Source organism: Scyliorhinus canicula, chromosome 10, assembly GCF_902713615.1.
Source record: "Scyliorhinus canicula chromosome 10, sScyCan1.1, whole genome shotgun sequence".
Lineage (NCBI taxonomy): Eukaryota > Metazoa > Chordata > Chondrichthyes > Carcharhiniformes > Scyliorhinidae > Scyliorhinus > Scyliorhinus canicula.
The window spans coordinates 95,202,742-95,225,224 of NC_052155.1; the positions used below are offsets into that span (position 1 = coordinate 95,202,742).

A 22,483-nucleotide genomic window follows, 5' to 3' on the forward strand; every position below is an offset into this window, starting at 1 on the left:
GGGGACCTCCATTGTGGCCTGGCCCGCAATCGGGGCCCACCGATCGGCGAGCCGGCTTCTCGGGCTGGCGGCCTCATTTCTTCCACACCTGCCCCTGTAGCCCTACGCCATGTTATCATAGAATTTACAGTGCAGAAGGAGGCCATTCGGCCCATCGAGTCTGCACCGACTCTTGGAAAGAGCACCCTACCCAAGGTCAACACCTCCACCCTATCCCCATAACCCAGTAACCCCACCCAACACTAAGGGAAATTTTGGACACTAAGGGCACTTTAGCATGGCCAATCCACCTAACCTGCACACCTTTGGACTGTGGGAGGAAACCGGAGCAGCCGAAGGAAACCCACGCACACACAGGGAGGATGTGCAGACTCCGCACAGACAGTGACCCAAGCCGGAATCGAACCAAGGACCCTGGAGCTGTGAAGCAATTGGGCTATCCACAATGCTACCGTGCTGCCTTGCGTCGGGGCCGCACTGTGTGCCCGCCATGCGGGTAGTCCCCTGCACTCTGGGGGCTCCCTTCGCCCACAGACCGTACTGGGTGGGTGCTTGCAGCGGTTCCTTGTTTCGAGCCCTTGGTTGTGGCACTTTGTAGCCCTGTTCCTTTTCTGGTCTCTTTTGCCCCTCCGTCCCTGCATCTCCCCTCCCCGGTCTCTCGCTCCCTGTGCCCCCACGGGTCGAAGTATGTGTAAAGTTAATAGTGTGCTGGATTTCTGCTTTCGTCAGTGGATAGCTTATACTTATTAACAGAAAAATCATGGGCGGGATTTGGGTGTTCCTCGGCGGCATGCCCTCACCAGCATTGGGATTCTCTATTTTCACCACTGGCCAATGGGGTTTCCCATTGTGGTCATCCCAAGCCACTGGGAAACCCACGGGTCTGGGTGCGCTGCCGGCGCAACGGCGAATCCCACCAGCGGACAGTCCAACTGCATTAGTTTGATAAATTACACCATTCATTCAAAAATTCCGCAATCATAAATTGATATGTGACATCAGTACCAATATCCATTGCTGTGTTATCTGATAACATCGTTCAGTGAAGAATCTTGTCTGTAGCTCACATGTGGTCATTCCTTGGCAAATCAGATTAATCGCTTAACCCAAAGTTATAACCAGCAAGTATTACTGACACTGGACTTTTAAATTTGTGTTTTTATTATGAGGTTGGAGAATCCACAGTATTAATGATACTGCAGAAATTAAGTGGATTTGCTTACAACACCGAGGCAGGAATGACTCTTTACATTTTGTTAACAGTTTTACACTTTGATGATTGAATTTAATTTTGATGCTGCACATGGATAAGTATCACCATTTACATTAATAACAGTGGAAACAGAATAAAGATATATTTCATTGACAGAACATTAACAAATAGATTTTAATTTAATAATCTGCCTAACCTGATGGATATTCTGATAATTAGCTGAAATGTTTCAAGACAGATGATAATAGTGAAAATGTATGGCAAACATCATGATATTTGATAATTATTTCCAGAACTGCAACAATGAGATATATGTCTGCTTTCTTTTGACATTTTGAGCATGTATCCCAGATGCTTGGCTGGTACCTTTATTATTTGCTCTTGCTTCCTGGTGCTGCATCTCAGGTTCTTGCTCAATCTGTATCACATCTGTATTACATCTTTAAGAACCAAGAAGGACTTGATATGGTACTAGATTTTCCATGGTTTTGGGGTCCCAACATTGGGACCAAATGGAGATTCCCAATCCTGAATTTACAGGCAGTGCGCCTAATGAAGATAACCTCCTAATCGGTTACTGCTGGATGAGGTAGCATCCTAATCGGTTACTGCTGGATGAGAAGCCTCCTAATCGGTTACTGCTGGATGAGGAGCCTCCTAATCGGTTACTGCTGGATGAGGTAGCATCCTAATCGGTTACTGCTGGATGAGAAGCCTCCTAATCGGTTACTGCTGGATGAGGAGCCTCCTAATCGGTTACTGCTGGATGAGGTAGCCTCCTAATTGGTTACTGCTGGATGAGGTAGCCTCCTAATCGGTTACTGCTGGATGAGGTAGCCTCCTAATCGGTTACCGCTTGATGAGGTAGCATCTTAATCGGTTACCGCTTGATGAGGTAGCATCCTAATCGGTTACCGCTCAATGAGGAGCCTCCTAATTGGTTACTGCTGGATGAGGAGCCTCCTAATCGGTTACTGCTGGATGAGGAACCTCCTAATTGGTTACTGCTGGATGAGGTAGCCTCCTAATCGGTTACCACTGTGCTTATCAGCTGATTGAGGTGGTTGGGTGGACTCTTGATGCCATTGATCCAATCAGCAGCAGCCACTGGCAGAGCTGGGAACTGCTGAGGCAAGTTAAAAAATGCGAGGGCACCCCGTATTAGCGAGAGGCAGCACGGTTTTGTCAAGGGGAGGTTGTGTCTCACTAACTTGATAGAATTTTTTGAGGAGGTCACAAAGATGATTGCTGCAGGTAGGGCAATGGATGTTGTCTATGTGGACTTTAGTAAGGCCTTTGACAAGGTCCCTCATGGCAGACTGGTACAAAAGATGAAGTCACACGGGATCAGGGGTAAGCTGGCAAGATGGATACAGAACTGGCTAGGTCATAGAAGGCAGTGAGTAGCAATGGAAGGGTGCTTTTCTGATTGGAGGCTGTGACTAGTGGTGTTCCGCAGAGATCAGTGCTGGACCTTTGCTGTTTGTAGTATATATAAATGATTTGGAGGAAAATGTAACTAGTCTGATTAATAAGACTGCAGATGACACAAAGGTTGGTGGAATTGTGGATAGCCATGAGGACTGTCAGAGGATACAGCAGGATTTAGATCGTTTGGAGACTTGGGCTGAGAGATGAAATGAAAAATGAAAATCGCTTATTGTCACGAGTAGGCTTCAATGAAGTTACTGTGAAAAGCCCCTAGTCGCCACATTCCGGCGCCTGTACGGGGAGGCTGGTACAGGAATCGAACCGTGCTGCTGGCCTGCTTGGTCTGCTTTAAAAGCCAGTGATTAGCCCTGTGAGCTAAACCAGCCCCTTGGCAGATGGAGTTTAATCCGGACAAATGTGAGGTAATGCATTTTGGAAGGTCTAATGCAGGTAGGGAATATACAGGGAATGGTAGAACCCTCAAGAGTATTGACAGTCAGAGAGATCTAGGTGTAGAGATCCACAGGTCACTGAAAGGGGCAATACAGGTGGAGAAGGTAGTCAACAAGGCATACGGCATGCTTGCCTTCATTGGCCGGGGCATTGTGTATAAAATTTGGCAAGTCATGTTGCAGCTGTATAGAACCGTATTTAGGCCACACAGAGTATAGTGTTCAATTCTGGTCGCCACACTACCAGAAGGGCGTGGAGGCTTTAGAGAAGGTGCAGAAGAGATTTACCAGGATGTTGCCTGGTATGGAGAGCATTAGGTATGAGGACGGGTTGAATAAACTCGGTTTGTTCTCACTGGAATGACAGCAGTTGAGGGGCACCCTGATAGAGGTCTACAAAATTATGAGGGACATAGACAGAGTGGATAGTCAGAGGCTTTTTCCCAGGGTAGAGTGGTCAATTACTAGGGGGCATGGATTTAAGGAGCAAGGGGCAAGGTTTAGAGGAGATGTACGAGGCAAGTTTTTTACACACAGGGTAGTGGGTGCCTGGAACTCACTGCCGGAGGAGGTGGTGGAAGCAGGGACGATAGTGACGTTCAAGGGGCGTCTTGACAAATACATGACTAGGATGGGAATGGAGGGATACAGACCCCGGAAGTGCAGCAGATTTTAGTTTAGACGGGCAGCATGGTCGGCGCAGGCTTGGAGGGATGAAGGGCCAGTTCCTGTGCTGTACTTTTCTTTGTTCTTTGTTCTCAATGAGTGTGGAAACACCCCTTTAAAGTTAAAATTATTAGGCGTGAAGCCTGCAGAGCCCTCAAACCCACCAAGTGCATCATTTGTGCCATAGATGCAACCTCTTCTGCCTATGGCCCCGTCTTTGACACAGAAAGCCTCTGGTTCCAAAGGCCCCATGATCTGTCACAAGGAGGCATCTGCATGGATATGGTGACCTTTTCACATGTTGAGGGATCGCACCGTTGGTGGCTAGAAGTGTGAAGGATGCTCTTAGAAACTTGAAAGGAATACAGATTTACAAGTTGCAGAAATGAGAATGTCTCATAGAAACAGCAATTATTTTGCAGACTTCCTGATGATTAAATATTGCTATATTTTGTTCTATTTACAATAGTGCTCATAGCTGTTTTCAGGTGCCAAATATTGCCAGGGGATGGACAAATGCCTGGGACACAGGGGGCTGATTTATAATGGCCTATGCCACCAATATGGGCAGGGTCACATCAGGGCATGTATTGTGTGCCTCTGATTTGATTCACCTGCATTGAATCTGGATAGAAGGCGGAGAAGAAAATGTATCTATACATCTGCAATCTTGTGGTGTATTTCTCCACACCTCTTTCTGTGTTCCTATAATTGTATGAATCATTGAGCTGGAAAATAAAAGACCAGGGAGGGATTATTTTGTTTTTTTCATCCATGAGATGTGGACGCTGATGGTGGGCCGGCATTATTGCCCATCCCTAATCGTCCTAATTGCTGGGGCATCTCAGAGGCCATTAAAGAGTCAACCACATTGCTGTGGGTCTGATGTCACATGTAGGCCAGACCAGGTAAGGATGGCAGATTTCCTTCCCTAAAGGTCATTAGTGAACCAGATGGGCTTTTATGACGATCGACAATGGTCATCATTAGGCTTTCAATTCCAGATATTTATTGAATTCAAATTTCATCATCTACTGTGGTGGCATTCGAACTTGGGTCTTTGGATTACTAGTTCAGTGACTCCATCACCTCAGAAAAGAAAGAGGGAAAAGGGAGATAGTTTTTCTAATTGCACATTGAAATTGAAAAGCACATTAAATATATTTATTTTTCTGATTATTGTTTTATGCTCAACAGCAGGGGGCGCTCACTACATACAGGAATGAAAAACTGCATCTTTTTCCAATTCAGATAACGGGTCTCACTCAGTTCAGTATCAGTGGAAGAAAACTCCCACTAACCAGATGGCTGAGAATTCTGACATATTCTGATACTTGGCTGCAGAACCAACATAGCCTGTGCCAGGATTGATTGTATGGTGGAGTGTTGCCATACATGTTTAATGACATGCTGCATGGAAACTGGCTACCACATGTATCATGGAACCTCTTAGTTTTAAGTGTGTGATAATGTATAATATGCTAAAGACTTTACAAGCAAATAATAATAAAACATACATTTGTCTCGTAGTTTAGCTACATGACAAATAAAGACCATTGCTGAAAATAAAAGAGCAGAACAATTCGGGTTATTTTCTTGTTGAACACGAAGCAAACTGATGAAAGCTTAATGGACGACATTTTCCTGGAAATTGACTTAGACCAGTTATTGGCCACTTAAGGGTCGCTTTCAGCCGAGCTTCAATTTTTAGGCTGGCAGGAGGAGTTCAGGGACAGCAACAAAGCCCAAAATGTAACCGTGTTCAGGTTTCAGGTGGGGGGGCAAGAGGTTTGGGGGTATGGTGGGGCATCTGCATCAGCAGCCACCTATAGCATTTGGCACTTCCCCAAAATACCCGCCCCCCCCCCCAATCCCTGGCCATTCCATCGTGGGGCTCACCCCCCATCCTGCACTGAGACCCCCAAAACCCATCTGACTCTGGACTCTAAGGACAGACTCTGAGGACTGCTTGCTGCCCATTATCTGTCTACTGCAGCTTCTGACACTGCAGGAAGTTGTTGGTTAATCAGTTTGGCGAACAACTCCCTCAGGTGATTTTTCCAACTGAGGGGAGGATGTCCCGCGTGTCATAATATCCACTCATGTATATAATGAGATGCAGACAGGCAGTGATTGACACACAGGATGACCAGTAAGCATACAACACAGTACAGCCAATCGGCGGGGATGTGTTTGTCACCGTCTCCTCGGAAGGGAAAAGCCACGGGCGAGATTCTGTGGGAATCTGCGGGGCGGGCAACTCCAGCACGGAGTGGCGTGAACCACTCCAGCGTTGGACCGCCCCAAAGGTGCGGAATCCTCCGCAACCTCAGGAGCTAGGCTGGCACCGGAATGGTTTGCGCCGCACCGGCTGGCGCGGAAGGGGCTTGGCACCACGCCAACCAATGCCGAAGGGCCTCCGCCGGCTGGCACAAGTTGGCGCATACGCGGGAGCACTAGCGTGTCCTGGCGTCATCCCAGCGCATGCGCAGGGGATTTCATCTCCGTGTCGCCCATCGCGGAGGACCACAGCGGTCGAGCGCGGAAGAATAGAGTGCCCCCATGGCACAGGCCCACCTGCGGATCGGTGGACCCCAATCGTGGGTGAACCTCCCAGGTCCAGATCCCCCCAAGCCCCCCCGAGGACCCTGGAGGCCGCCCTCGCAGCCAGGTCCCGCCAGCAAATAGCTGATGTAATATACGCTGGCGGGACGGGCCGAAAACAGATGGCCACGTGGCTCATCGTGGGCCGGAGATCGCCGGGGGGGGGGGGGGGGGCGTTGTCAGCGGCCGCCGACCGCGTGGCGCGGTTCCCGCCCCTGCCAAATCCCCGGCGCCAGAGAATTCGGCAGGGGGCGGGATTCACGCAGCCCCCCCGGCGATTCTCCTACCCGGCCCGGGGGGCGGGGGGGTCGCAGAATCCCGCCCCACCATCCCCTAAATCCTGACCTATGTCTCATTAGCCAAGCAGATTGGTAAATTGTTAATAAGCAGGACAAAAGTTTGAAACTGGGAATATCAGTTAGATGTCTAATTCAATATCAATTAAATGCAGAAAGCAAAATAGAGAGAAAGACAATACTGAGAGATAAAGGAGACAAAAAGAATAAATGTTCTCCTCATTTTTATTTTGTAAAGCTCCAGTGATGAGTAATATCTGTGATGCGGAGATGTCGGCATTGGACTGGGGTGGGCACAGTAAGGTTTGTTTTGAATCACTAGCTTTCGGAGCGCAGTTCCTTCCTCATGTGAATCCTCAGGCGTTGCACTCCCGAGTTTCCTGAAACAAACCTACCTTCAGGGGGCTAGCAGTGACCCGAAGTGCTTCACACAGTTCGGCTGTGCATACGGGCCCCCGCACATCTGATTCCGGGTCCGCACATGCGCAGGGCAAGCACCATAGCGGACTCGGACCACAGAGGCAGCTCCATAATGTAGGTCCCCCTGATCGGCCGCACGCTCCTGCATCGGACTGGCTCGATCTGTTCCCTGGCCGCCTATAAGGTACACCCCCAGTCCGATCCCTCCAACCCCCCACCAGTGCGGCCGCGGATTGAGTCTGCAGCCGGCACGCGAGAGACCCGACCGGCCATACCATGTTAGTTCCACGTCATCGAGAACTCGGCTGGTCGGGAGCGGAGGATCGCGGGAGGGTCTCTGGCAATGGCCACTCGGCCACACGATGTAAATCGCGGACCCGCACATATTCGGGGCTCGGGAAAATTGATTCTCCGCCCCCGCTCCAAGCACGATTTCAACACGGGGCTGCGGAGAATCCAGCCCAAGATGTTTGACATTAATTATTTCATTTTACAACATTAAAACTTTTCTTAATTCTGGAAAACGAATAGGTATCTGAAACTTCATATTATTCCAAACATTTTAATGATGATATTGGAATGATGAGACTGGATGATTTTGGAAGGTCTAATACAGGTAGGGAATATACAGTGATATTCTGGAAGGTCTAATACAGGTAGGGAATATACATGAATGGAAGAACCCTCAAGAGTATCAACAGTCAGAGAGATCTTGGTGTACAGGTCTACAGGTCACTGAAAGGGGCAACACAGGTGGAGAAGGTAGTCAATAAAGCATTTGGCATGCTTGCCTTCATTGGCCGGGCATTGAGTATAAAAATTGGCAAGTCATGTTGCAGCTGTATAGAACCTTAGTTAGGCCACACTTGGAGTATAGTGTTCAATTCTGGTCGCCACACTACCAGAAGAATGTGGAGGCTTTAGAGGGGGTGCAGAAGAGATTTATCAGGATGTTGCCTGGTATGGAGGGCATTAGCTATGACGAGCGGTTGAATAAACTTGGTTTGTTGTCACTGGAATGAAGGAAGTTGAGGGGCGCCCTGATAGAGGTCTACAAAATTATCAGGGGCATAGACAGAGTGGATAGTCAGAGACTTTTTCCCAGAGTAGGGGGGGTTAATTACTAGGGGGCATAGGTTTAAGGAGCGAGGGACAAGGTTTAGAGGAGATGTACGAGGCAAGTTTTTTACACAGGGGGTAGTGGGTGCCTGGAACTCGCTGTCGGAGGAGGTGGTGGAAGCAGGGACGCAGGGGCAGCACGGTAGCATGGTGGTTAGCATAAATGCTTCACAGCTCCAGTGTCCCAGGTTCGGTTCCCGGCTGGGTCACTGTCTGTGCGGAGTCTGCACGTCCTCCCCGTGTGTGCGTGGGTTTCCTCCGGGTGCTCCGGTTTCCTCCCACAGTCCAAAGATGAGCGGGTTAGGTGGATTGGCCATGCTAAATTGCCCGTAGTGTCCTAAAAAGTAAGGTTAGGGGGGGTTGTTGGGTTACGGGTATAGGGTGGATACGTGGGTTTGAGTAGGGTGATCATTGCTCGGCACAACATCGAGGGCCGAGGGGCCTGTTCTGTGCTGTACTGTTCTATGTTCTATGTTCTAATGACATTTAAGGGGCATCTTGACAAATACATGAATAGGATGGGAATAGAGGGATATGGATCCCGGAAGTGTAGAAGATTTTAGTTTAGATGGGCAGCATGGTCGGCTCAGGCTTGGTGGGTCGAAGGGCCTGTTCCTGTGCTGTACTTTTCTTTGTTCTTTGTTTTTTTATCAATACACTGGAACCTCAGGATGAGCAGGGCATTTTGGATAGCAACTCCTTGATTTTTGTGTTGAACTGTCAGTGAGAAGTCACTGAAGTTGCTGTCAAAATTCCTATTTACAAGAGTGAGCACTGCTAGTCTGATAGTTAATATCACAGCAGGATCTGTCCGGATATAACTCCACAAAACTAAATTCTTTTGATCTTGATATTTATTAATGGCTATTACTTTTGGCTAAACTGTTAATCACAAGTAACGTGTCCCACTTTTATTGTTCTCGCTTCTCTTTATGTTAAGGATGCATTTCAAAATGATGCAGTTGTTTTGCTGAATACCAGCCTTTACCAGAGTCTGTGCATCACTTCTGATGGAACTTGCTTAGGAACAGGGAAACAATCTCAAATGTCATATTTGCGGGTCCATGAAGTCAGTCCAAAGATTTACATGTTTGAAAGTGTACAGAATCCACAAATGTTCATACAGATCAAAGATGGCAAATGTGATGGACTGGTGAGCATATTTTTTTTAACTATCCTTTAGAATACATAAGTTAAACTAAAATATTTGTAAAGTATTTAATTGGGTCAAGTCAAAAAGATTAAGAGTAAAGGTTAAAAGTGTCTTTGTAATAGTAATAAAAAGGCCTGTCCAAACAATTGTAGATCTTTCAGCCCAACCTAAATGCTGGTATTCACCAGCAACCCTCACCAATGAGTCAGGGGGGCGGGGAGCTTCCTTCATTTTAAATTAAGCTGATGGGTGTCCATGCCACAATGGGCACATCTGTGCATCTTTGAGAAAAATAGCATTGCTCACTACTCACTGCTGTGTCTGCAGTTCCAGCCTAATTTTTCAAAGGAACTATTACCCACCCTATTAAGAGGGCTGTTTCACCCATTCAGTGTCAGGAGTCCAGGGTAGAAATCAGGCCTGGAACCTACATCTGCCAAATGTGAGTCCAAAATAACTGCTTTCTCCATTGTCCGCCTGACAGAATTGAGATCAAACCTGAAAGAATTCCCAGTGTAGAGGTTCCCTCCTCCTGACCAGGCTCCTCTGACCAAGGGACCATTTCTTCGGACAGACTGATAATGTGTCACCTTAAATAGAACTCCCAGAATTAGTAGCCCAGAAATAGGTTGATGCCCTGCCTTATCTACAGGCTTAGAAAGGTGTAAAAGTGTTTAATATGGCTTGTGGATTGCAGGCACATTCCATGGTGGAAGTACACTACCCATCTCATAAGGAGAAACAGGGATGGTATTGGGTGTATCGCAAGTCCACCCAAAGGGGCAGAGGGATTCCTATGTCAGTGAGTGCAAACCAGGTCCTGGGATTTCCAAGACCCAGGGCGGCATGGTGGCAGAGTGGTTAGCACTGCTACCTCACAGCGTCAGGGATCCGGGTTCAATTCCAGCCTTGGGTGACTGTGGGAAGATTGCACATTCTCCCCGTGTAGGTGTGGGATTTTACTGGGTACACTGGTTTCCTCCCATAGTCAAAAGATGTGTAGGTTAGGTGGATTGGCCATGCTCAAATTGCCCCTTAGTGTCCAGAGTTGTGCAGGTTAGGTCAGATTACAAGGATACGGCAGGGGAATGAGCCCAGGTAAGGTGCCCTTTCAGAAGCTCTGTGCAGACTCGATAGTCCAAATGGTGCCCTTTTGCACTGTAGCGATTTTATCTCTATGCCTAAGACCCAGCCTAAATTATAAACTCTCTATAACACTGCCAGGAACTCACACCAGGAGTTGGAAATATTCAATGAAGACAATAGATCTGGGTCGAGTTTTATGCCCCTGTGGTGGTGGAAGCTGGGCTGGAATATGTGGAGAGCCATTGAAAATTCATTGACTCCAGTGGGACTGGAAAATGCCACTGGTAGGAGGGGCCATTATGTTCCACCCTTTGGATTAAATAGTTTGTTCTCAGTAGATATTGTATTTCAAAATCGCCAGTGGTATGGCCACATTGGTTCACTCATGTTCTCATATGTGAGAATGTAAAATGGCCCTTTTCAGATCGTCAAATTGCTTTTGAAGGTTAGGTGGGGTGAATCAAGCTACTTATTCGCTGTTACCCATTTTACACAACAAGCTAAAACCAATTCCATCCCTTGAGTATGATGAATTAATGTAAATGTCTTGTGTGGTGCCATTGAATTGATGTCATGTATGTGTGAACTTTTTTGTCAAGGAATAATTATTACCTTTGTTTTTAGTTGTAATTGTACAATTTGTTTGGTCAGAACTAGTTTACAAAATGTCTCAAAAAAGGTATTTTTCATTTTGTGTAGACATCTGGCAGGCGGCAGACTTACTGGTAAAACAAATGAAAAGAAAGCCAGCCTCAGACCATAAGATCATAAGGCCGTAAGACATAGGAGCAGAATTAGGCCACTCGGCCCATCGAGTCTGTTCAATCATGGCTGATATTTTTCTCATCCCCATTCTCCTGCCTTCTCCCCATAACCCCTGATCCCCTAATTAATCAAGAACCTATCTATCTCTGTCTCAAAGACACTCAGTGATTTGGCCTCCACAACCTTCTGCAGTAAAGAGTTTCACAGATTCACCACCCTCTGGCTTAAGAAATTTCTCCTCATCTCTGTTTTGAAGGATCGTTTAGTCTGAGATTGTGTCCTCCAGTTCTAGTTTTTCCTTCACGTGGAAACATCCTCTCCATGTCCACTCTATCCAGGCCTCGCAGTATCCTGTAGGTTTCAATAAGATACCCCCTCACCCTTCCAAATTTCAACGAGTACAGACCTAGAGTCCTCAACCATTCCTCATACGACAAGCCCTTTGTTCCAGGAATCATTCTTGTGAACCTCCTCCGGACACTTTCCAAGGCCAGCACATCCTTCCTTCAATACTGGACCCAAATTTGCTCACAATACTCCAAATGGGGTCTGACCAAAGCCTCATACAGCCTCAGAAGTACATCCCTGGTCTTGTATTCTAGCCCTCTTGACATGAACGCTAAAATTGCATTTGTCTTCCTAATTGCCGACTGAACCTGCACGTTAACCTGAAGAGAATCGTGAACAATGACTCCCAAGTCCCTTTGTGCTTCTGATTTCCTAAGCATTTTCCCATTTAGAAAATAGTCTGCCTCCATTCCTCCTTCCAAAGTGCACAACCTCACACCTTTCCACATTATATTCCATTTGCCATTTCTTTGCCCACTCTCCTAGCCTGTCCAAGTCCTTTTGAAGCCCGCCTGCTTCCTCAATACTACCTGTCCCTCCACAGATCTTTGTATCATCTGCAAACTTAGCAACAGTGCCTTCAGTTCCTTCTTCCAGATCATTAAAGTACATTGTGACAAGTTGTGGTCCCAGCACCGATCCCTGAGAGACATTACTAGTCATCGGCTGCCATCTTGAAAAATACCCCTTTATCCCCACTCTCTGCCTTCGGACAGTCAGCCAATCCTCTATCCATGCCAGGACCTTACCCTTAACACTGTGGGCTCTTAACTTACTGAACAGTCTCCTATGCAGCACCTAGTCAAAGGCCTTCTGGAAATCTAAATAAATTGCGTCCGCTAGTTCTCCTTTGTCTTACTTCCTTGTTACCTCCTCAAAGATTCTGAAAAACTGATTCCAATTTTAACTAAGCTGAGAGTTAAGAATTCCTATCACTAGGAAAATATAAATTATTACAGGATCTGTAGTTAATTGAGCTTTTTTTCTGAAAAGGGCACAGGAGATGAGTACTGTCACTTTAAGGTGCAAAGAAATTTAGAAAATGCAACTGTAAGCCTGGAATCTATGGAAAGCTCAGGAATGTATCTCGGTCTTCTCTCAGATGGACATACAAACCTTTTTGCACATACTGGAGAAAGCAATATGATGTTCTACCCGCAGGTTATCAACAGTGAGTAGCTCAAAGATATAGGGTGGGATTTTGAGGACGGTGAGTGATCATCGCTCGCCATCCCACGAGTCAGTGCTCCACCTGGGACTAAGTCCCAGAAGTTCCAGGTGCGAACTGTAAGGGGCTGGGAGGGGGGTGATCCTGGTGTTGGGGGTAGGGCAGGAGGGGAGGGGGTCCCAGAGCTCCAGCATCCTGGAGGGCAGGGCGCCCCAATTCAGAGGAGCCTTCAGAGTGAGGTGCCCACCCCTTCCCATCCGAGATGGGGAAAAAAATTCACTTTCCCACCCATCCCGCACCCATTCCCGCCAGACTAAAAATTGAAGCTAGGCAGGACAATGCCTTTAAATGGCCATTAAGTGGTTACATAAAGGCATTAATTGGTGAATGGGTGGGTGCCCGGCCCGGCCAAGCGTGAAATTGCATCTGGCTTTGGGCAGGCAGGTTTCTGGACAAAATCTCATCCATTCAAATTTACGCTTTTCTCCCGCCTCAAAACCCCCCTTGGGGAAGTGTAAAATACTGCCTATAGCTGCAAATATCAATCATAAGGTATTGTTTCTTAAAGTAATATTTCTTTCCTTCCTTCTGGGAAAGTTCACTAGATGAAAGGCTGATGATGTGGTCCAACCACAGTTGCTGCAGGAGAATTCTATCAGTTGCTATGAGTGCCAGTAATAAATTTACATTTTAGCTAACAACACTTATGCACAAGAAGTTTGGAAGGGATAAATCTTTCTGAAAGGGTTGCTTTGACAAAGAGTCATCCAGACTTGAAACGTTTCAGGCTTGGAGGGCCAAAGAGCCTGTTCTTGTGCTGTACTTTTCTTTGTTAGCTCCCTTCTCTCCATAGATGCTGTGAGACCTGCTGATATTGTCCAGTATTTTTTGATTTTGCCTCTTGCTCTAAAACTTGTGTTGCAAAGGAAAGAGTGAGAAAAATGGCAGCGAATACTCCATACATTGTGGGCGCGATTCTCCGCTCCCAGGAAAAATCGTGAAGGCCGTCGTGAACTCGGCCGGGTTTCACGACGGCCTTGGAGCCCGCTCCTCTCCCCGAATTCACCCCCACCCGGGGGGCTAGGAGGGGCGCTCCGTTATTCTCGGCCGCCGGGCCTTGACGCTTGCACGACGGCAGCGCCTATGTGACATCAGCCGCGCATGCGCAGGTTGGCCGACTCCAACCCGCGCATGCGCGGCTGACGTCACGACGGCTGACAGCTCGAACCCGCGCATGCGCGGTGGCCGTCTTTCCCCTCAGCTGCCCCGCAAGACGTGGCGGCTTGATCTTACGGGGCGGTGGAGGGGAAATAGTGCGTCCGATTGAGACCCCGGCCCGACGATCGGTGGACACCGATCGTGGGCCTGTCCCCTCCCGAGCACAGTCGTGGTGCTCATTCCCCACCAGGCCCCCTACAAGCCCCAAAACGGGCATCTCACGGCGATTTCACATTGGCAGCAACCAGGTGTGGTTGCCACCGTCGTGAAACGGTCGCGAACGGCAGGCCACTCGGCCCATCCGGGTCGGAGAATCACCGGTCGCCGTGAAAAACGGCAAGCGGCGATTCTTCCGAGCGGGGGTTCGGAGAATCGCGAGGAGCGCCAGGGGGTTGTGAAATTAGTTGGGGGGCCCTCTCGCGATTCTCCCACCCGGCGTGGGGAGCGGAGAATCGCGCCCTGGGGATATACAGGTTCTGCCACAACTTGTTAGGATCCGCCAAATGTTGCAACATTGATATTGTTCTGTTTACTGACGTAAAACGAATTAATAAACTGGTGAGAAATGCTGTTGTACACAGAGGTCCTAATATAAAGTTGAGGCAACAATGTCAGCACTTTACTTAGTGTTTATTTTGGACACACAGGAAAAGAACTGATGTGCGTTAATTGACTCCTGCAGTTGGCCGAAAGTGTCATTACTTCTAGACTATATTATCACGCCAGTTAATTAGTGGCTCACTTTGGTCACTATAGCTAATAGCTCTTTCTTGGGGTTGCTACTACAATTGATTGGTATCGCAGGCTGAATGTTTTGGAGCCCACTGAAGCGAGCAAGATTACGGGTGGGTTCTGAGAATCATACAGGAGGCCATACATCATAACCCTGGTGGCAGTGAAATATCTACTGAATATATTGGTGGCGGGAGGCTAAGCAAGTGGGAAACTCGTCTGTTATCAACAGGACCTTCATAAATGTTCAAACTCACCCACTATCATGCAATTTATATGCAACTTGCTGGGATTTAATGCAGTCTCCCCGACAAAATAAAACTGACATGAGTCTTTCTTGCCTTCAATAACCTCTCCATTGAACACAAATGACTCAAATGTGCTTTCCCTAACTCACTGAGAGAGCTTGTTTGACTTGCAGAAGAATGAGTCTCAGACAGCTGCAGTGTCTTTGCAGATTTTTCTTTGTGTTCAAACTTGATAATCTGATACTCTGAGGGGCGGAGTCTGAGGTAGGCAGTGACTCGGCCAAAAGTGTTTCTTACAGAAATTAAAGGAACCGTAGCCGATGGACAAAGTGGATCATTCATTAAAGTGGCATTATGGATGGAATTCTCTATCCTCCCCGCAGCTTGTTTCTTGATGGCGGGATGTGGCCCTGCCATTGGCTGGCAGTGGGATGTTCTGGTCCTACCACCATCAACGGAATTTCCCATTCATTCCACCCCACTTCGCCAGGAAACCGGCAATGGGGGTGAGCCGCCGGCAAGACCAGGATTCCACCGGCGTGAAGAGCTGGAAGATCTCGCCCTACATATCTGAGTTCTTAATGGGAAGGCAAACAGCCACTCGCCTCTGCCTCTAGGAAGTGACAAATGCACTGCACACAAGGGCTAGAGAATTCAGAAGATTTCAAATGGTTGAGGACAGCCAAGTGGAATGGGCTATGCAATTCATAGCCATTGCCACCATTCCACACGCTCATGGTATAATAGCTAAACATATTTTTTAACATCTAAACTACCCAATTCATGTTTTTCACCCAATTAAGGGGCATTTTAGTGTGTCCAATTCACCTATCCTGCACATCTTTGGGTTGTGGGGGTGACACTCAGGCAGACACGGGGAGAATGTGCAAACTCCACACAGACAGTGACCCAGAGCCGGGATCGAACCTGGGACCTCAGCACCATGAGGCAGCAGTGCTAACCACTGCACCACCGTGCTGCCCTATAGGCTGCACCCATGGTGTAATCAAGGCATCATCCGACATCCAGCCAGATTTATTCCCTCTATTCTATTCCCTCCATGTGCAGTTAATCTGTGAACATAAGAAGTGAATCATACATTTTTTACTCACTACCCCAGCAGCCACTGATACCACTGATGTTTTTTACAAGGCTGGAGATTTCTTCTACCTGAACCTTCAAGGTTTTTCTGTTGCAATATTTGCACATTTGACAATGCTGACCAGTTCAATTTCAATTTCAATCCTTCCTCAGAAATACTGAAGGTAAAATTTCAGCTACTAATGGGACTTTATGATATGGCATTGTCTTTGCATTGGGGTCAGGCGATGTATGTCTACCGATGTTATAGCTGCCCCAGCCATGTGTTCCATGTCGTGCTTATTCATGAGCTTGCCGCCAGGTGATCGGGTTCAGCCACTTGCATTCTTTCCCGTGCCAGATTCCTATTTCCAGGTACACTATCAGACTCATCGATGGTCAGATAAAATCCAGGGCCCAATGTCCCTGTAAGCTCCTCCATGGTTAGACCCTATTGCATAGTGACGTGCAGGAGGGTGTAATGATTTTGAATGGATTTGTCAGTTCATCCATCAATGTGTCTGTTTTTTAATGTAACAATACATCATTGTAATAATAGCAATTTAGAAGCAAACTCTGTGGTATTCAGTCAATAGATTACATTACAGTAACTAAGAGACAGAATAAACCAAGCTCCTGAATGTGGTGATAGTTTCTAGGAGTGGGGGTGTGGGCTGGGGTGCAGGTCTATGAGCAGTTGGCAATAACATGTTAAGCAATCTTCAACGAAGACCATTCCCCACCTCACAGTGAACCACACAAATATTCATAAAGAAAATGCCCCTCTTTCCTCCAACTTACCAAGTACCTCTTACTGAGTCAAAGAATTGAGTTGCCCTGTCGCAACAACTGTCAGCAGATATATGTTGTGCCTTCTTCTTACTGTTGCTAGATTTTCAGCCCAAGGTCACTGCTAGACATTTGCTGTCCATCAGACGTTTCTACTATTACCCCAGGCCCAACACTAACGTCCATTTGGGTGCACTGGAGAGAAACATTACGATTGATTGCTGGGAGGGAAATGAACTGAAATGCTGAGTCATGCAGCACTGGTGACACTTCAATGAGGCAGACGAGGGTGAAGAAACCAGCAAGTACAGAGGGTGGCAAATCCAGGTACAGGCAGAAAGCATAGTTCAACCTTACTGGTTTTCTGATTCTGCATGGAATTACAGTGGAAAATCTAACCCACTCTACTCAAACTAGTGTTGAAATGGAATGGATACCTTTACTATGTTTCATAACTAATAACTAATACAGCACTGAAGGGAGAAATTTGATTAACTTCTTCGAAAATTGGGTTGTCTGAAAGAATCCTACAATTTACTTCATTCTTATGTACACACCATCTTTCTAAATGTTATATTTCCTTTATTCAAACCACCCCCAGAACATTAGAGATTAATGATGACTAGTAATTCAGCTTATTTCTGAATGTATAATGAACTATAACTAAGCTAAAGATATCAGAGCTAATTTGGATGTTCATTTTGCATAATCTGTGTCCATTCTTACTTAGCCTAACTCCTGTCCATTTTATACTTGCTCAATTTGCAATGAGTCTGAGTTGAGTTGTGGAAGTAATTGGACTCAACTACCATGATGGCCTCTTTGCTGCTACCAGTGCCATTGTCATAGTTTGCAGCCAGTCAAGTCTCATGCCTCTTGCTTTTTGGTAGCCTTCAGAAAGATCCACCCAATCAGGACTCAATGTCATGCAGTGACGAAAGGGAAGCATGGCAATAGGAAGCAGAGGAACTGTAATGCGAATAGTGGGTGAAAATATATATCTTGTTTCGTATTAAGTTGTTGTGGCTGATATGAAAGTCCTTTTCTGATTTTTAACCTATTTCAGATGTAATAAAATGAAACTGTGATGCCTGATTTGTGGAATAAACAACACAGTATTCTGAGAAAAAAACAGTAAATGCCTGGAGACACTCAGAAGATTAGGTAGCATCTATTCCATTTGAGTACAGTTGAAAGGAAGAGGACAGATGTTTTTAGCACTTTTTCATCATACAAAGTTGCAAGTTGCTGGAGCAGGCTTGCTTAGTAATCTATTTAAGTGCACCTCTTATAGCCTGCAAGAAATGACAGTTAGCCTAGTTTTCCTGTTGATGGTGATTGGAGGGTGGATAATGAGGACTCAATTCTCTGCCCCCCTGATACACTCTCTATAACCAAGCCCATATGTAGGACAAAATGTTACAGTATGCATCATACAGCCAATATGCAGGAGGTCCTAGTTGAACTGTGTTGTGTCAGACAGCCAAATGTACTCTGAACATCCATTAGAGAGGCTCAATGGTGATTCTATTAGCAGCATGGGCAATATTTTAGCAGAACATTGCAGTATCAAAGGCATTTGCAGAGGTGTGATGGGAGCAGTAGTTTTGCTTTGTCACCGATTAGCCACCAACAACCTTGTCAGTCTGGAGAAAACATTGTTGGCACAGTAGAGTACCTTATGATAACAGCATTGTGTGAGCTGCCAGCACAGTAAGCTTTTAAATGCAGAATCCTAAATGATTGATCACCTAGCAGAATGGTAATCTTTCCTATCGATGTAATGAATTGAATTAATGTGAGGGACATGACTGGCTAAATGCCTACCAAATGGAACACCCTATACCGTGGGAAAGCCAATCCTTTAGTCAAACGAAACTGCTACTGGCAGATAGACATTCTAGAATTTATCCACTTGCTTTCTACACAAATGAGACCAACTGGATATATGTAGGCATTCTGGATTGGCTGATGTTCAAGAAATTCGGTAGTGTGATGTCGTTGATCGTCATGCAGCCTGGTCAAAACATTGCAGGTGAGCTGGAAGTCTGGGGTGGGATTCTCCGATAATCGGCGCGATGGCCGGGACCCGGCGGCAAAAACGGCGCAGATCACTCCGGCGTCGGGGCCCCCCCCAAATGTCGCGAAGTCTCTGGGCCCGAATGGGCTAGCAGCGGCGTGACGGCATTCGCGACGGCGTCATCTGCTGTGGACGCGGCGAGTCACTTGACGCCGGGCGGTGTAATCAACGCCGCTCGCCGTCACAGCACGAAAGACCCCCCCCCCCCCCCCCCCCCCCCCCCCCACTCCGGAAGATCTGCAAACATGGCCGGCCGCCGGGCAGCCCCGAGATTCCAGGAACGCGACATCGAGGCGCTCCTGGATGCTGTACAAGAGAGGAGGGAGGCCCTGTACCCCGGACATGGCCGCATGGTCGCCCCACACCTCAGCCAGCACCTGTGGCAGGAGGTGGCAGAGGCCGCCAGCGCTGTGGCTGTAACACTGAGGACAGGCACCCAGTGCACAAGAAGGTCAACGACCTCGTCAGGGCAGCCAGGGTGAGTCCCCCCCTGCTCCCCCCCATGACCCTGGCCCTAACCCTAACCCTGACCCTAACCCTAAACCTGGCCCTTGCCCAGGCCCTGACCCTGGCCCTGAACCTAACCCTGACCCTGGCCCAGGCCCTAACCCTAACCCTAATGTGTTGCAACCTCTGCCAATATACGCGCAACCGCTGTCATGCAGTCATATACCTGTCTAACACTTTTGCCCTTTACCCCTGCCAGCAACCGCCCGCCCCCCACAGGAGAAGCGTGCACACAACAACAGGGAGCGTCAGAGGACTGGAGGAGGCACAGCTGATAAGAGGCCACTCTCCGTCCATGAGGAAAGGGCCCTGGAACTGGCAGGCAGACCTGAGGACCGGGAGGTTGCCGATGCAGAGGTCGGGGGCCCGCCAGAACGTGAGCCACCCACGACCCTTCCCGCTCCCCCATATCTCCCCTCCCCATATCCCCCATAACTCCTCTCCCCATATCCCTCCTCCTCCATATCCCCCCTATCCCCCGATCCCCGCCCGCGTGTCTAACCATGCTGCTGTATTGTGTACTGCAGGGCCAAACATCGAGGCACCTGTCCCCACGGATGCCGACCGCCCGCAGGATGCCCCAGGGTGGCCACGAGAGAGGGAGAGACCCAGCCCCTCTGGCGTGCGACGCCCGCAGGATTCCCCAGGATGGCTACGGGAGAGGGTATAGACATGGAGCACCACGGAGATGACGCCCGCGTCTCATGCGGGTGTGGCGACGCAGGCGTGTGACACCCAGCGACGAGGGAAGCAGCCACAGGCCCCCCGTCGCAGCCGGGCCAGGACACACGTACCCAGGACACCCCTACCCAGGACACCCAAACCCAGGACAGGCCTACCCAGGACACCCAAACCCAGGACAGGCCTACCCAGGACACCCAAACCCAGGACAGGCCTACCCAGGACACCCAAACCCAGGACACCCAAACCCAGGACAGGCCTACCCAGGACAGGCCTACCCAGGACACCCAAACCCAGGACACCAGTACCCAGGACACCACTACCCAGGACACCCAAACCCAGGACAGGCCTACCCAGGACAGGCCTTCCCAGGACACCCGTACCCAGGACACCCCGACTCAGGATAGCCCTACCCAGGACACCCAAACCCAGGACACTCCTACCCAGGATAACCCTACCCAGGACACCCCTACCCAAGATAGCCCTACCCAGGACAGTCCTACCCAGGACACTGCCACACATGAGACTGGACGACAGGACAGTGACGCAGAGCGGACGGGTGGAGACGAGGCGCCACCCCAGGGGACCATGGACTCGGAGTCTGACGATGCGCACGCCACAACGCCACTGCTTTCTCCACCCTCCACCATCGCAGAGACACTCACCTCGGTTGGGAACTTTAGTGATGAGGCTTCTGGTATACTCACTGGTGCGCACAACACTGCTGTACCGGTACAGCAGGTGGAGGTAGGAGCAGCTGAGGGGTCGGAGGGCATCCTGGCGCAAGCGAACATCTGCCGCCCACATTGATCCCGGGTTCCTGGAGTTACCACACTCACCCATAGACCCGATGCAGCCACCAAACCTGGGACGTAGGAAGAGGGTGATGGCTGGCTTGCGGCGGCTGCAGACACAGGTGGAGGAGTCCACCCGCATCCAGGAGCTGGGAGTGGTGTCGGTCATGCGTGCCACCCAGGCCGAAACCGCACGTGTGGCGTCCGCGGTGGAGGCAATGGATGAGACGGTGTCAGACATGGGGAGCAGGATGCGAGGCCTGGGGCTTTCCGTGCAGGCGGCGTCCGTGGCCAGAACTTGGCTTCCCTCTCACAGGAAGCCATGAGCCAGAGCCAGCGGCAGATGGCAGAGGCGCTCAACGCCATGGCCCAGTCTCAGCAGGCCATGGCGCAGTCCCAGCAGGCCATGGCCCAGTTTCAGCAGGCCATGGCGCAGTCCCAGCAGGCAGTGGCCCAGTCTCTACAGGCCATGGCCCAGTCTCAGCAGGCCATGGCGCAGTCTCTACAGGCAATGGCCCAGTCTCAGCAGGCCATGGCCCAGTCTCAGCAGGCAATGGCCCAGTCTCAGCAGGCCATGGCACAGTCTCAGCAGGCCATGGCCCAGTCTCAGCAGGCAATGGCCCAGTCTCAGCAGGCCATGGCACAGTCTCAGCAGGCCATGGAGCAGTCTCAGCAGGCAATGGCCCAGTCTCAGCAGGCCATGGGCCAGTCTCAGCAGGCCATAGGCCAGTCTCTGCAGGCCATGGGCCAGTCTCTGCAGGCCATGGCCCAGTCTCAGCAGGCCATGGTGCAGTCTCAGCAGCCCATGGCTGAGGGCATCGGCGCCATTGCCCAGGTGCTGGCCGGCGTCGCCCAGGCACAGACAGGGATGGCCAACTTCCTGAGCTCCATGGCTGCAAACCTGCAGACCCTTGTTGATACCAGCACGGGGCTCCAGGACTGGCAGCGGCAGGTGTGGGGGGGGGGCGTCGGATGGCTCGTCCGTTCGCACCCCTGACCCATGTAGAGGCCCGGGGGCCTTCGGGCACCCCGAGGAAGAAGGAGGTGCTGGGGCCCGTCCCGGGTCCCCCTGTAGGGGAGGTCCCGGAACACCGCAGCACCTCGGACTCCCCCCTCCTTCTGTCCCAGGTGCATCTGGTGGGCAGCGGGCAGGACAGGCTGGCAGCTCGCCATCCCAATCGTCCGAGCCGCAGCCTGGCCCATCTAGGCCAGGCCGCCCCAGGAAACGGCTGCCAAAGGGATCCCGAGTCACAGGGCAGGAATCACAGGAGTCCACCTCCAGTTCTGCTGTACCGTCTGGGGAATCACCTAGGCGTAGTCAAAGGGCCCGTAAGGCCAAACAATTAGGCACTGAGTAAGTTGGCACGAGTGCAGGGCACAGACAGGTTTTAGGGACGAGGGCACATGTATGGACAGTTTGTAATTTAAATCACTTTCACACCAACAGATGCTGCCTTGGTGTTCTGTCCGAAGTGTGCGGGGGTGTCATGTACGTTGAGCGCCAGTGTGTGTGTGTGAGGGGTGGTCTTACGTTGGCCCCAGGTGAGTGTGTCTCCCCTCCACCTGGGCCGCCCTCTCCATCTGTTGTATTTTATATTTTCCCCGCGTCTTGACTGTGATAGAGAAATTCAAA

The 22,483-nt window shown here is 49.4% G+C and overlaps 1 protein-coding gene across 1 annotated transcript in view; it reads left to right on the top strand.

Annotated features, from left to right (window-relative positions):
* LOC119972132 overlaps positions 1 to 22,483 on the top strand; it is a 660,627-nt gene that overhangs the window by 176,808 nt on the left and 461,336 nt on the right. Inside the window, exons 17-18 of the mRNA XM_038808465.1 lie at positions 9,142 to 9,354; positions 12,547 to 12,724. Of these exons, the coding sequence (XP_038664393.1) occupies positions 9,142 to 9,354; positions 12,547 to 12,724 (391 nt within the window). The remainder of the gene's footprint in view (positions 1 to 9,141; positions 9,355 to 12,546; positions 12,725 to 22,483) is intronic.